The 14,518-nt window shown below is 34.2% G+C and overlaps 1 protein-coding gene across 9 annotated transcripts in view; it reads right to left on the bottom strand.

The window, feature by feature from the left end:
• Positions 1 to 3,119: 3,119 nt before the first annotated feature.
• Positions 3,120 to 14,518, bottom strand: part of LOC134256167 (uncharacterized) — a 45,383-nt gene continuing 33,984 nt past the window's right edge. For 6 of the 9 annotated variants that reach the window (XM_062738801.1, XM_062738798.1, XM_062738799.1 and 3 more), the window contains exons 3-7: positions 10,111 to 10,214; positions 7,460 to 7,561; positions 4,367 to 7,378; positions 4,024 to 4,140; positions 3,120 to 3,689 (exon numbers count right to left, since the gene is read on the bottom strand). In XM_062738801.1, the coding sequence (XP_062594785.1) occupies positions 3,474 to 3,689; positions 4,024 to 4,140; positions 4,367 to 7,378; positions 7,460 to 7,561; positions 10,111 to 10,146 (3,483 nt within the window). In that variant the 5' untranslated portion in view covers positions 10,147 to 10,214 and the 3' untranslated portion in view covers positions 3,120 to 3,473. The other 3 variants (XM_062738797.1, XM_062738802.1, XM_062738803.1) reach the window with 3 other exon arrangements.

Genomic DNA, 14,518 nt, shown 5'->3' with positions numbered 1-14,518 from the left:
GATCAACATCTCATCGACAGGTCTAACATCTCACTCAGCGGTCAAACATTAATTTTTTTGTACCCGCACCGTGAAACATTGGAAATATACGGCATTTTTTTTATTATAGAATTTTTAAAGGTATATAAAGGTATATAATAAAGAATTTATTTTCGTTAAAAGAACATTGTTTTCCTTTGAATGAATGCAGAAAATTCAGGGGTCGAGTTTTCTTAATATTGAAGTTTGTTTCGGAGATGCTATATCAGAAACACATTGTAAATACAAAATACTTAGTATACAAAATACCTTACAGAAGAGCTTCTCAACATTTTTTCACCGACCTCCAAGAAAGTAAAGGCCACAGAGCGATAACTCTAATTTTAACAATCAGTTGCCTCTGGTAGAGTTAATCATCCCGCGTTTTAAAAGAAATCGGGTATATTGTAATCAGGACAATGCTAGCTGGTACATGTATGTTTTCTGTCGATCTGCAAACTTGGAGACTGGGAAAATGCTATTTGCGATAGAAACATGCCTCTTATACAAAACCATCCTTTTCAACTCTCTTACATTTTAGAAGTAGCCAAGTAGAAGGGGGGGGGGGGTCCACGGTGCTCGCCCAAAAAGTGTGTCCAAAATATACATTAGTTTTAATAAATCATTTTTTGTGTGTTGCTGTGGGCCCCTCCTCCGATCACAAAACGCCCTCCTTCAATCCTTCAAGATTCTTTAGTGGGGTGTTTTTGTGGTGGAACGATTATTTTGGGGTTTCATGATTTTTTCATATGGTACACATGATGAATAAATATAATAAATATAATTTGTGAAAAAAAAATTCAAAAAAAAAAAAAAAAATTGGGGGGGGGGGGGGGGGTCCTGTCCACAAGTACCTGTGGGATCCGCCACTGAAGTCATTTCTAATATGAATGAGTGAGCTGTATATGTGCAGTAAAATTTTACTATATTATGAATAGTGAGGGCGAAAAATTAAATTGATTTTTATTACAAAAAAACTAGTTCCCAGAACGCTTTTAACATTTTACACTACAGCCAGATCATATTTTGGAGAATGTTTCTTAATATCCTGTAGATGTGACACAAATTTAGGGATTTTTTTTTTCAATCTATGGACTAAATAAGGAAGAAGGTGAAAGGGGGAGGGGCAGAAGAATTTAACCTTACCCTTCCACAAAACAATCCTGGATTCCAGATTTTCCCGAAATATTTTGAGTAGCCAATTTTGTGTTTTTGAGCACCCCTGTATTAAAGTGGAAATTTTAGCGAAACCGAAATTTAGCGATAAAAAAAATGGTATTTCATTTTTAACTAGATGTAATCTTAGTGATTTTAAAATGCTCTCTAAAGAATCTAGTACAAATAAAAAGCAATTATTTTTAGAGATATAACATTCAATTTTATCGATCTCAGCACCCTCGCTAATAATGCCAAAATTAAATCATAGCTAAAAATTCTGCTTATACGGCGATGGGCAACTGGGTTTAAGAAATTTCGTCTTGATCCTGTAAGCCAATAAGAAATCGAAACACTTTAAGTTTATTCTGCAAAAACTTAGCTTCTCTTACAAGTATCCAATTCATCTCTTTGAACATATGTGATGATCTGAAGGGGTCCTAAATCAACAATATAGGAATCACGTTGCTTGCGAGGATGACTCCATAGGTTCAGACTGTATAATAATAAGAGGCCCATGGGCAACATGCTCACCTGAGCATTTTATGTTCATTTTGGTACATAATTTGTGTAAATTTAAGAAATAACTAGGGATGTCAACGAGTACCCGGTTAACCGGGTACTCGATCGAACGTCCGAGTATCGAATACTAAAATCGGTACTCGGTTACTCGGACGTTTATTTTTGAATATTTCTTATATTATTTATTAATGCATTAAACAATCCGTTTTAAAGCGTAAAATGCTCATTGCACTTGTACATACAGTAATTAGGGTTTACTACGACTCTAAATGACCGTTATCGCCTGTGGCAGTGTTTATACAGTAATTATCGTGACCAAGTACCTGGGGTACCTGGCTTTTCTCACCTGCGGCTGCCTTCTTCCCTTATTTTTTGTTTGGCTTTAATTATTTGTTTTCACTGAACATCGTTTAAGATCCATTATGTTTAAATAAATTAGATAATTTTGTCAATTCTCCGAGAAGCCGTAAATTCTCGGGAAAAGAGCGGATGATATTACCACGTGTGATTGTTGATATGGTTGTGTTTGATTACATGCCAAAACAACTGGTTGAAGGCAAAGGCTTAAAAAAAACTGATGTCCATCGTTGCATCAAACTACAAAATACCGTCCCGTAATACTATATAAATCTCGGATCGAACAAGTGTACTAAAATCGTAAATCCGCTCTATTAGGAGAACTTGATCAAGTTCAAGTTGATACTGTACGTAGCTCTGACGACTGATAGTGATACCTGGTTGTCAAACACGACGAAGAGTTACATTATACAATTACGCAGCAGATTATTTTTTTAAACAAAAACACAGTGAACAACTTATGATTTTATTTCTTATCTTTATCTGATAAATAAATTGAATTTAAAAATTGCTATATTAAATTTCATCGGGCACGAAGTGCTCATCATTATTACAACAGATAAGCTAACCTCCTATAAGTGCATCTGGTTTTATTTCTACAAGAGTTTACAATGTTTTACAGTCTTCAATTTACTTACACTTTTACCGAGTACCCGGGTACTCGATCGGAAAAACGTCCGAGTAACCGAGTATTGAAAATTGACCGATTTGACATCCCTAGAAATAACCATTACTTTTTTAAAATACTTATTCACAAAGATGAATAATTTTAGAGACAGATACTTACATACAAGTATTACTATTTTTGTCATGTGACAGCTAATTTGTGTCTTTTCAAAAGTGGAAAATTCTTTCTAGTTAACTCAATTCCAAATATCAATATATATTTGTTGAATGTAATGTTAATGGCTCTTGACTGTAAACTTTGTCATATGTTAAAATATTTTACTGAATTTAACTTTCCAATATCAGACTGAAATTTTTATAATTTAACTGTTCAAATGACCGACAACTATAAGATTTTCAGTCCAATGAAGAAATAAAGAAATTCTCAAAATCTTTTCCTCCTTAATTTATTATTCTGAACTCAAAAACATCTGACAAGAATAATATGATTCCAGTATTGCAAAAGGGAACCTAACAGTGATATCTGTAAGTTGCATCAGATCTATTTATAACTCAGCAATGATAACAAATAATTCACTTATTAAACTGAACATTCTCACATCTCTTCTCATTGCACTAAGAAAAAACAAATAATTAAATGTTTACATGGATACCTATTGTTACTGATGAGCGAGTGACTATATAAGTTAAGTTAATTGATTTCTTCTGAATTTCCTCTGTTAGAAAAATGATTCAATGATGAAAAATATTCATGACAAAATGAACATTTAAAATATTCTCCAAACAAATATTAATCAAACAATGTATTCATCTTCACTTAAAGCATTCAAAATGGCTTCATGGCTCATGACGTTTCCATTAATTTCTGGTTTTCGGGTTTTAATTGTCACATTTCTCTGAGAATTTAGCTCCTGTAAAGCACTATTTTTCTTTTGTAGGTCCATATACATGGTGGCTAATTGCTTTTTCAGGTTGTCTATTTCTTCATTTTTCTTCTCCAGTGTTTCAATCTACAATACAACAAAAACAATATTTCAAATAAAAGTTGCCTCCCTTGATCACACTCAAGTAAATATAAGATCTAAATCTGTGGTTGAACGAACATTCCTATTCAGAATATTTAACATTTTCTTTGTTAAATTGTTAAAGATGTTCAAATATTTTTTTTCTTTTCTTTTCAAGGTATTATAAAAGAGTATTATTGCAATAAATTATCGAAAATTTTATACCAAAACCTACACATGTAAATAATACCATCTTGCATTTCATCACTAAATATTACAAGAATAAGAGCATTTAAAATGTCAGATTAAAAATCTATAAAAAATCAAACTCTATCCGTACTTCTTTTTCTTTCTCCTCCTTTGGCCTGGCAATCAGCAGTCTGATGTCCCCTGGCTGTGACTGGATAGCAGCCTTCAGTGACACGGCAGGGATGGACATTGTAGTAGCACCATTTACCTGGAAGAAAAATTAATCTCATTAAACATTTTTAATTAGAATCATGCCCTAACAGGCTTACACAAGTTGAAGTTAAATTATCACTGAAGTACTGCAGGTATGTTGTACATTACTTAAAGAAAAGAGAATTTTAACTCAATTTCTTTTTTTTTTTAAATTAAAAATATGGAAGAAGTTCTTGACAAAACAACAAATCCAATTTTTTTTATTTGAACTTCCTACAAACCTCAATAACAATGTCCCCTTTCTGAATCCCTGCAAAGTCACATCCTGCTGGGGTGGTAACGTTGGCAACCGTTACCATGGAGAAGGTCGAGGACGTACTAACAACAGCGTTCTTGACAGGAGTGAAGGCACTTCCAGGACCCCCTATTGTAGCACATTTACCGTGGGGGGTAGATATTGCTATGGCATCTCTTTTGTCGTGCTTCATGCTCTGCAGTGCAATGGAGCAATCAGAGAATGTAATGAAGTCTGAGGCAGGGAGGTTATCACAGAGTTTTATGTACAAGGGGTGAAGGTCATAACTTTGAAGTAATTGGAACAGACTTGGAACTTTCATTCCTACATTCTGGGGAACAAAAACAGTCTCAGGTACATTGTTTCTAGGAAAAAGGGGTCCCTGACTTTGAAATTCTTGCTTAATGCATTCTTGACAACCGTTGTGGTTAAATTCCTCATAAATATTGGAACCGTCTGAAGAATTTGGATCCACCGAATCATAGTTCACACCTAGCCTGATTTCCCTTCCTTGCACATTCACGTAGTCATGGTTAAACACTTTAGCCGATAATTTATTTGGAACACCGTAACTCGAAGTAAGCCCTGGTGCTGAGGTAGACATGTAAGTATTATTATTATTCAATCCTGAGCTTTCCGTGGAATATTTCACATTGGAATTGACGGGAGTTTGATTCTCTGATGAATCGGTGTGGCAAGACAAAGTATATTTTGATTTCACATGGTTCATATCACAGTTAAGAGCACCACTCCCTGTGAAGTTAACGGGCTGAGGGCTGGAGAATTGTTTGACAGACGAAGAACTGCCCAGTGCCTTTTGATTGTAAGGGTTAGCAGATCTTGGAAGAGTATTACTGTAAGAAAGCCCTTTTGAGGTAGGGGTGGAATGGGAGATACAATTTTCGGGAGAGAAATTGTCCATCAGATCTTTTCTGACCGATTTCTCAGCTGAGATTGACTTCATCAAATACTGATGATCTGTTTTCTTTGGGACAGCAGAGTGTCCTGCAGAAGATGGCATGGCAGAGTTTTGAGAATGTTGAGAATTTTCCATCAGTTGTTGAGTAGAAGAAACGGTGCTGTCTTGTATTCGAAGGCCAGAGGTTTGGGCAGATAATGGCCTCACTTTCTGTCCTGTCTCATTTGAATTTAGGTCTTTTGAAACACTTTGTCTCAAGCCTTGAGGGTTAAAATCATTTGGTTGTGAATAAGAATTCCTTGCTTTTTCACTCTGAGAATTTGAAGTTGAATTCCTTCGAATAACTTCAAGAGATTTATCTTGATGAACATTGTTTGGGATGAACACTTGTCTTTCAGAGTTTGGGGATTTTACTTGGGAAGTAAATGAAGTATTCATCTGAGATTGAGAATTGTGATTCTGCACCATTGGATTTAATGGATGTCTTGCAGGATTATTATTTGGGTACATGTTATTCATGGGGGCCATATGTTGCTTTGGTGACTTTTGATGCAGCTGCTGTGCACTAACAAAACTTCTATCACTTTCCTGTTTTGGGCCACCTCCAAGTCCATAGCCATTTAATTTGTTGGAGGAATAGAAGTTGTGAGCAGATATCTGTAAGCTTCTGGTATAGGAAGAAATATCACTCTCAGCATCTGTGGTGAGATATCCTGAATCCACTGTACTGCTGAGTGACATCAGTGTGGCTTGACCTGAATCACATGACCTCATAGTAGTCTGTCCAGAATCACATGACCTCACCCCAGAAGGTAAGGAGGAATGCACATTCCCATTGAAAGCTAACCCATTGCTATTGACTATCTGACCATCATGAATGTTGGAATCCGTAAACTGGTTCTGTCTTAGGGGCTTCGTTGAATGCCCATTAAAAAGCTCTGACACTTCCCTGTCTGATGGTGTGTCTGTCTGGGAGTCATTTTGTGATGTGCCTTCAGACCCTGGAGACAGGAGAGATTGTCTTGATAAAGAAGTACAGCTGTTACTGCTGTGAAGAAACACCCTCATCTTCATCATCTCGCTGTACTTCTTCTTCTTCTCTCCAACCTCCTCCGAACCTTTTGGCACCACTGGAAGAGTTCGTCGAGGTCTGTTGGGTGTTTTGACAGTACTCCTAGCTGATTGGTTGCTTTTATCAGAAGAATTGTCCTCTTCTTTCTCGGCTTTTGTCATGCTTATCCCATGCTTGTCGGGAAGCAAGTCTGCTTTTAATGCTCGATGTACATTATTCAGTGATGTTTGGGAACTTTCTTTCATCAGTTGTGAATTACTGTTTGATTTGCAGATAATGGGCTGGGTGGGAGTCCCGTTCATCTCAGGTGTGGTTGACGTAACATCGCTCTCTTCCCCAGCCTGAATTATGCTCTGTATCTGACTTTCTATACTCTGTCTATTTTTATTGCCTTTAGGGTGTTTAGCTTGACTCCTCACCTCTGCTTTCCGTTTGGCATAACTTGTCTTCCTGGGGGGATTTTTCTGGGAGGCTAAGGGTAGACTCTGAATACTCTCAGCTTTTCTCTGCCCCACTAATGACAAAGTCAAACCAGTAGAAAGATCTCCCAAGCTGTGAGATCTGGCCACTGTTTCTTGATCTTTTGATTCATCAAGCTCTGAAGTCAGAGTTGTATTAGCTTGGGTATTGGTGTCTGAATAAAATTCATCACTCTTTATGGTACAGCTGTCATCCTCAGACAGTATGTTGACAACTTTCTTGGGAGACTGGAAGTAGATGTCATTGTGGCTTTGGTATTGCCTTCCATCCTTGCGAAGCTGTTGATAGTTGTTCTGTGCCTCTCTTGGTTGAGAGGATCGCCTCAGAAAGCTATTGTGATCCTTCCTGTCTAAGGATTTATAGCCACTGGACACAGAGAGGTCGGACACTGTGTCATCCATTCTCCTCCAGCGATTGACCGTGGTACGAGGATGACTTAGGAACCCTCCATCGTCAGATGAGTTGTTCTGAGGTGACAAATCTCTGACAGGAGCTAAGCGATACTCAGATGATGGCTTCTTCTTCATCTGCAAAGACAAAATTTGTTCAGTATGGTCTTTCCTTAACTAAAGAACATATTTTCAAAATTCATTTAAAAAGTTATTTACCTTAGATTTGAACTTTTTGCGGAAGTCCTCTTCATCAGTTTTGTGAAAGACACTAGAGTTTGAGGGAGATGTAAGGTTTGTCCAGCTCTGGGACTTTAGCATCTGTAAAAAAAAAATCCAAATATAACTAAAATGTTACTGAAATTGTCATTTATTTCCTTTACATTTTCTTATTTTTAATCAAAGTCAGTCAAAACGGTGTTTGAACCCACTATCTTTACTATCATGGAGTGATCATTCTACTTCTACTAAGCTTCAATGATGGTCATATTGTAGTATACAAAGCATAGCTACTTTCTAGTTAGAGTTTTTAAAACAAGGAAATGTTCCGGTTGATTTACAAGAATTGAATTTATTTGTTTTAATGTATGCAGATGATATGGTTATTTTTCCAGAATCGATAGATGAGCTTCAAAGAATGCTAAATACATTATATGATTGTTCTACGAAATGGAACCTGTCTGTTAATATATCGAAAACAAAAATTGTTATTTTTAGAAACGGAGGTAAAATACGTAAGGAAGAAAAATGGCATCTAAATGGTGAACCAATTGAAATTGTTGACCAATTTATATACCTCGGTGTACTTTTGAATTATAATGGAATTATAATGGAAAATTTAATAATACACAAAAACAGCTGGCAATCCAGGGTAGAAAAGCAATGTTTTCGATGAAATCAAAAATCAACCAAATGTGTCTAAATACTGAGACAATGTTTTCACTTTTTGATACTTATGTTGCAAGCATATTGAATTACGGTTGTGAAATATGGGGGGGACACAATGCTAGTGATATTGAAAAAGTACACTTGGACTTTATTAAATATGTTTTAGGTGTTAGAAGGAGCACAAATACTGCCATGATTTATGTTGAAACTGGTAGACTGCCTATGAAAATTGTTCGCATTTTTCGCATTTTTAACTTTTGGTTCAAGCTGTTAAAAACTGACAATTGTATTTTGAAAATGTGTTATGAATATTTGTTCAATGAATGTGAATATTCCGGCAGACACTCTGATAATTGGGTTGTAAATATCAAACAAAAACTTTATGAGAATGGACTCGGATTTATCTGGCTTGAACAAGACAAAGAAATGATTTGTAAACAATTTCCTGTAATCAAACAAAGAATAAAAGATAATTTCATACAAAATCTCATGGCAGAAATTAATTGTTCAACAAAATGTATTTTTTACAGACACATTGTAGATTATTTAACCTTGCAATATTATTTAAGAAAGTCAATACCTAATCTTTATAAAAAACAAATAAGTAGAATAAGATTGTCTTCCCATAACCTTGCAATTGAAACTGGCAGGCATAGAAATATTGTAAAGGAATTTAGATTTTGTGAATTTTGTAAAAATATCATAGAAGACGAATTTCATTTTGTTTTAATTTGTCCCCTTTACAAGGACGTGAGAAGTAAATATATCAAAAGTTATTACTGGAAAAAACCATCCGCATTCAAACTAGTCCAATTATTGAGTGTACAAAATTTTTCTGAGCTGTGTAAGTTAGGTAAATTTTTGCATTTAGCTTTTAAGTTAAGAAATGAAAAGATGTGATCCATTCTTCGTTTGTCCAATCGTTATATCAGTATATTTATTTACATTTATTATGTGAGTCAAATTTGTTATATTTAATGTATAGAGGCGCCATACCAAGTGACTTCATTAAATAAACTAGGCGCTGCTTTTTCATGTATTGATACCATACCATACCATGCCAATCTGTTTTTTCTCTTAATTATATTTGTAATAATATTGTGATAATACGTATGTATTAAGCAATAAAGAATAATAATAGTACCCCCTGAATAATAACGACTGATGAGCTTATAAAATAATCATCAGCAGTTCAAGCATTGAAATGTTACAGCCTATATCAAAGAACATTTAATTTTTTAGTCATTTGACCTTGACATCATATAAACAAATGAAGTAAAATCCTGACTGACCCCTCGGTCACCACTTTTGTGCAATCTTCACAAAGGACATTGTTTTCTTTAACATACCTGCTTCACAGAGGACTTGGGTTTCTTTACGTACCTGTTTTATGGAGGACTTGGGTTTCTTTACGTACCTGTTTTATGGAGGACTTGGGTTTGCTTTCCGTATCCGTTTTACGGAGGACTTGGGTTTTCTTTACGTACCTGTTTTATGGAGGACTTGGGTTTTCTTTACGTACCTGTTTGATGGAGGATTTGGGTTTCTTTACGTACCTGTTTTACGGAGGACTTGGTTTTTTTTTACGTACCTGTTTTACGGAGGACTTGGGTTTTCTTTATGTACCTGTTTTACAGAGGACTTGGGTTTCTTTACGTACCTGTTTTACGGAGGACTTGGGTTTCTTTACGTACCTGTTTTACGGAGGACTTGGGTTTCTTTACGTACCTGTTTTACGGAGGACTTGGGTTTCTTTACGTACCTGTTTTATGGAGGACTTGGGTTTCATTACGTACCTGTTTTACCTGTTTTACGTACCTGGAGGACTTGGGTTTCTTTACGTACCTGTTTTACGGAGGACTTGGGTTTTCTTTACGTACCTGTTTTACGGAGGACTTGGGTTTCTTTATGTACCTGTTTTACAGAGGGCTTGGGTTTCTTTACGTACCTGTCTTACGGAGGACTTGGGTTTCTTTACATACCTGTTTTACGGAGGACTTGGGTTTCTTTGTCAGCATCAAACACTGATCCTGACCATCCTCCAACTTCTGAAGAAGGTGAAGGTCATCCTTCAGAAAGGAATGCACTGTAAAAAAAGAAATTGTTTTGTAAAAAAAGGCATCATATTTAGAATTTATCAACTAAAACATGATTCCAGAATTCTTCTACAAAATACATTTACATATAACCGAAGAGGTACTGTAAGCCAGCTAGCAAAAGAAGAGCCCATCCTTTTTGATACGTGACCTTATAAATTTCCATCCTTTTTGATACGTGACCTTATAAATTTAAAAGAAGAGCCCATCCTTTTTGATACGTGACCTTATAAATTTCCTGGATAAGTCTAACTGCACAAGTTTAAGTATAACATTCATTTTAGGCATCATATTTGGTTTATCAGCATTTGCCCAAAAGATCTTGGGTCAAGGACAACCTTAGGTTGAATGCATTTTTCAGTCACTACCAGGGGTATGAGCTTCCAGCGCTTCTATACCACTTGTAAATACGTAATAACATGAATACTATTTTCTAAAAAAAAAGTTCTGAATAACCTTTGCTACAGAATCTTCTTTCAATAAAGTATCAGCCAGGACAAGAAAAAATTAGATATTTTCAAACAATTTATCAAATAGAATGAAAAAGTATTCAAACATTTACATTTAAGAAATACAAATGTACTTATATCTGGTAAAACTTTTGAAATTTTAAAATCTCTGCTTATGAGAATCTAAGAAGTTGTGATCCCTTGCAACATACTGCACTTAATTGCAAATTCCATGGATTGAATAGTTTATTTAACATAAATTTATATAAATTCATCTCAGAAAATAATTTTATAGTACGACCTTTGTAAAATAATTGCAAATCAAAAAAAAAAAAAAAGAGCTTGTAAATATTTTTTTTTACATATGCAAATGTACAAAAAAAGCAAAAATGGGAGAGAAAAAATAAAATTTTTCAACTTACGATGTTCCTGAATCCTTAAAAAATTCAATTTCAATTCAAGGGCAGTTTGAGTAAACTCCAAATTTCTGAGCACCATTTTTTCCGTCCACTTTTAAAAGTACAAATTTAATCTATACCAAATATTAGGACTTCAAGAAATACTATTTAGGAACTTATGGTTAACCCAGTACTTGTTACAGGTACATCTAACCTGACAATCTGATATTCAACCTTTAGTGACTTGCTGTTTTAAATGACAAAATCAGATTTTACGAGATTAGCCTAATCGTCCTACTGGTCAGGAGTACCCTGACCGCTTGGACGTAAATGATTAAAGGTAACATACCTGTAATGTGTTTTAGTATTTTTAATTGTGTCATAATTCTGTTAAATCATTTATTGCCATTTCTTACAGAGGTTTCGCCGATTTGACAAAAAACTTTACAGGATTGCCAAGTACTGTTACAAATGTATTGACGCAAACAGGCAAATTTGATTATGAAGAAGTTATGAAAATTATAATTCAACTCCTTCAAAATGAGTTATGATAAATATAACAGTACTCTACCATGCCATAATCAAAAAGAATTTTACTTTCCAAAACAAATATTTCAAAAAACACTCCTTGCAACTAAGTGAAGTTGAGTTATGATACATATAACAGTATTCTACCATGTCATAATCAAAAAGAATTTTATTTTCCCAAACAAATATATAAAAACACTCCTCGCTTATCAAATATTACAAAAGAAATTAACAGTGACCTGTGGTCACTAATTAGCCATGGTTCTTCTTTAAGAGAAACTTTAAATCTGAAGAAAGAACACAGACCTATATAACTGTTTAAATTTACTTTCCATCCTTAAATATTTATACTTATGTATAACTTTCATGTATAAACATCTTACAGGTAGCAAACTGTGGATTTCAGTTTGAAAATGTGTGTTTCATAATAAATTAGAAATGTTCTACAACTGTAAAATATCTGTCCTGCTACATGTAAATTGTATCTAGTATGCTGCATAGTACATGTATTTGAGATCATCAAGGGGTCCATGGGCTACAATACTTACCTGAGTAATTTTGGCCCTATATGAGGACATTAAAATGCCGTATAAGTGGAAATTTTAGCAAGACACAAATTAGCAATTTCTACCTAAAATCTGGTATTTTACGTTTAGCGAGAAGTAATTTTAGCGACTTTAAAATGCTAACTAAAGAAGCTATTACAAATAAAACACAATTAATTTTTAGCGATATTTAATTTTAGCGATGTCAACACCCTCGCTAATAATGCCAAAATTAAATCCTCGCTAAAAATTCTATACTTATACGGTATGACATTGAGTCTCAGAGTCTCAGAATGCTTTATTATGTGATGATTGAAGCTTTCAAAAAAAAAAGATTCAACTTTGCTGGCCTATTAGCTCTTATAAAGATTTTTTTTAAAAATGCCTTGTAATTTTTACTGATTCTTATTACATGTACCGGTACTTATCTTCTCTTGAAAGAGGGTGTGATGTCCCTTCATTCAAACCAATTTAAATCCCCTTCATACAAGGATACTTTTTTGCAAGTTTCATTAAATTTGGTTCTATGGTTCTTTAGAAGACAACAATGTGAAAATTCACAAATCTAAAAATGACTAACAATTATAGTTACAACCATATTGCCCAACTTCTAAATTGGGACTTTAGACTGTATACGGTAGTCTAGAAGTCTTATAATTTGCAAAGATGAAAATATGTCCCACAATACTATATTGATTTGGTATTGGAGCATTTTAAACAAGTACCTTCTCCCTCGTTGATGTAGTCAATTTCAGTAGCAACACTAAGTGCAAGTATGTACTAGATAAAATAAGTTTAATATTGTCATTTAAAAGGGTTACCATTAACTAATAGAGAAACCCATCAAAATTCTTGCATGACTTAATTGATCAACACTTACTTTATTTTAATCCATAAAGTTCAAGATTATACTAACATACTAAAATCCTTTTTTCAGTAAAACATTGTTAGGGATGAACAATTTTGCTTCATTATAAACATCATATGTCATTATAATTGTTAAGCTCACAATATAATTTCTAAGTGAGGGAAATGAAAATTGCTTCACTGTAGCAACAATTTATCATAAGCATATTAGTTTGCTAAAACCTTGTTTTACTGTACTTTTTAAATAGGAAAAGTATTCTAAAAATTCAACAATCAAAACAAAAAATAAAGAATCAAAATTAAAAGAAAAATTTCACCGTTTGCACTTTATTTTAAACTGTCTGGTAACATCTTTCCAAAACTCCAAATTGAAGTGGAAAAGGATTTTAAAAAATCAAGTATTTTATACATGACCTTCTTTAAGACATACTTTAATTGATTTACCCTCTTAAATAAAATTTAAATTTATTCTTTAAAGTCAAGAACTCCCATTTTATATATTTTTTAGAACCTTTAAATGATTTATACACCCATTTAATTACAAATTCAAATGTATATATTTACTTACTAAGTTCTTCTTGAATGCTCAAAACATTTAGTTTGAGATTTAGCAATGTTTTCCAGCACTGCAATTCCATGCTTTCATTAATACAATAACTTTTTTCCCCACTTGCAAGCTCTTGAAAAGAATATTCCTATGTTCTGTTACAATCACCTCCAAAGCTGATCCGATGGGCAGAATTTCATGTTATTTATATACCAAATCTCCTCAAGTGCCTCATTAGCCAAGTTTGTTATTTCTTTAAAGCATGAAATTGTTTTAAATCGCGGAATATTTAAACACACCGTTCTTGAGAGCCCCTTTCAGACTTTTTACAATGATGGAACAAACCACACCACTAAAACAAGTGTATATAGACTTTTCTGTTCAAGAACTGTTCAAACAAATTTGGATTTTCTTTCCCAGCCTAGGTAACCAGGAATGCTTCGGAACATTTTTTACAATAAAATTAAATTATGTATCCCCATTTTGCAGCACCGGTTTAGCACTGGCGTTTGTTATCTCCTAAATCAATCAAAGAACTCTTTTGTGTTTCCATCAGATATTAAAAAGATCTTAAGCCACTGGGCTTTATATGTATCCAAAGACAATAGCCAACGTGAATTATTCCGATTGGTTTCCTTTATGAAAATGAATGATGAAAAAAATAAATTCAAATACATATATATTTTGCGCAGAAATGAAAAATACAAAATCCTTGGCCTACAATTAAACTATCTGGAACCTATGTATATAAGTATGTCGAGATCCCTTTTTGGGGAGGGGGTGACATTTATAAAAGAGCTAATGCTCTCTTTTTTCCTCCCTCCCAGTGTGTTCTGTTTGTTAAAAACAATTCACAGACACACTTTAGAAGTAATTCTTTGATAAAGCATCCACACGAAGTATCCTACAATTTCAGTTCAAACAGCCCCACTGCTCGACGACCAAAGCCTCTATTTGATT

The sequence above is a fragment of the Saccostrea cucullata genome, unplaced genomic scaffold (assembly GCF_032062105.1).
Source record: "Saccostrea cucullata isolate Sc308-1 unplaced genomic scaffold, CSIRO_AGI_Scuc_v1 ctg204, whole genome shotgun sequence".
Lineage (NCBI taxonomy): Eukaryota > Metazoa > Mollusca > Bivalvia > Ostreida > Ostreidae > Saccostrea > Saccostrea cuccullata.
This window is presented reverse-complemented; position numbering and strand designations above follow the sequence as displayed.